Below are 1461 nucleotides of genomic sequence, written 5' to 3'. Positions count from 1 at the left end.
TGGGCCCAGCCACACTACCCCGAAGTTCTATCATGCCCAGCCTGTGCCACTCCCAAGAACTCACGAGATTAACCCAGGGTCCCGACTGCTGACAAGTTTGTAGTCACCTCATGGGTCACCTGGCCTCTTGTCTGCTCCCCCGAGGAGTCAGAAGGTCACTGAAAAATGCAATGCTTATCCTTTACTTAGTCCAGTGAGACAACAATGTCCCCACTAAAGGGCCTGGCCAGGGCAGATGGAGAGCCCGGGGGGAACACGTGATTGTATTCACACACACACACACCATCTAACTGCTGACAAATTTATTTCAATATTTCTATTTTAGGAGAGGTGAGACGCTGCTCTTAGCTTGGGTACCATTTCCCAAACCCGGCCTTGCTGGCTCTGCAGGGGAATTTCCTTCCTTTGTCCTAATATGTGAGCTCTGATGTCACAGGGCCTTCCCAGCGGGAACCTGTCTCTTTGCTAGTGGAACCGTTTGTGGTTCTGGTCTTAGAGGTAAGGAGACAGGCCAACTGGCCAACCCTTGGAGCCTTCAAACGACGTGTGCAGAAGCACAGGGCTGCTCTGGATCAGCCACCTTCCAAGTCACAGATGGGAACAAACCTATTCTTACCAGGTTTTAGAAGAGGAGGAGAATATCAAGTCTGCTGGTCAGGCATATGGCTTGGGAATGAATTTCTCTGAGTCTAAATCGCTGTTGTTTCCTTGTAGTTGGTCCGGGTGAGGACAGCCAGTTTCTGCCAAGGCCACGGCCTGGCTCCAGCTGGGTCCCAGGCGCCTCCACACAAGCTCCGAGGTGGACCTGCTCGCTGATCTGACTCATGATGTTTACCCAGTGATGTGCCTGCGAAACGCTCTCCTCTGTGTGAGCAGGATGGCCAGGGAAGGACAATGACAGGACCTCTCCAGCCCTCCTCATCTGGCTGAGCCAGGAGCAGAAAAGGATCCTGGGTCACGGGGCTGTGAGAGGCCTGCTTTTGGGCTGGTTGGAGAGCCGTCCTCCCCTCAGTTCTCCAAGCTACAGTGGCTCATAGATAACTGTCTCTTCACATCTGTCATCTGCAGCTGCTGGCAGGCGGAGCCGGGAAGCTGGCTGGTCCTGCAGAGGCTGGGTGAGCTGGGAAGAAACCAACCTCACTTCCTGAGAGATTGGCTGCCTGGAGGAGAAAGCCAGAGGGAGCTGCCAGCACCAGTCCGTACAGAGCCCCTCTGTCCCAGACAAGTCCCTCTTTCAACTGACTCTGCGCAAACAAAATCATCTGCAGCTGCTGGCAGGCGGAGCCGGGAAGCTGGCTGGTCCTGCAGAGGCTGGGTGAGCTGGGAAGAAACCAACCTCACTTCCTGAGAGATTGGCTGCCTGGAGGAGAAAGCCAGAGGGAGCTGCCAGCACCAGTCCGTACAGAGCCCCTCTGTCCCAGACAAGTCCCTCTTTCAACTGACTCTGCGCAAACAAAATAG

The 1461-nt window shown here is 54.8% G+C and overlaps 1 protein-coding gene across 1 annotated transcript in view; it reads right to left on the bottom strand.

Annotated features, from left to right (window-relative positions):
* Window positions 1–1265: 1265 nt before the first annotated feature.
* Window positions 1266–1461, bottom strand: part of ARMC9 (armadillo repeat containing 9) — a 98318-nt gene continuing 98122 nt past the window's right edge. The window contains exon 24 of the mRNA XM_006760415.2: window positions 1266–1360. Within this exon, the coding sequence (XP_006760478.1) occupies window positions 1338–1360 (23 nt within the window). The 3' untranslated portion in view covers window positions 1266–1337. The remainder of the gene's footprint in view (window positions 1361–1461) is intronic.

The sequence above is a fragment of the Myotis davidii genome, unplaced genomic scaffold, assembly GCF_000327345.1.
Source record: "Myotis davidii unplaced genomic scaffold, ASM32734v1 scaffold370, whole genome shotgun sequence".
In the NCBI taxonomy this organism is placed as follows: domain Eukaryota; kingdom Metazoa; phylum Chordata; class Mammalia; order Chiroptera; family Vespertilionidae; genus Myotis; species Myotis davidii.
This window is presented reverse-complemented; position numbering and strand designations above follow the sequence as displayed.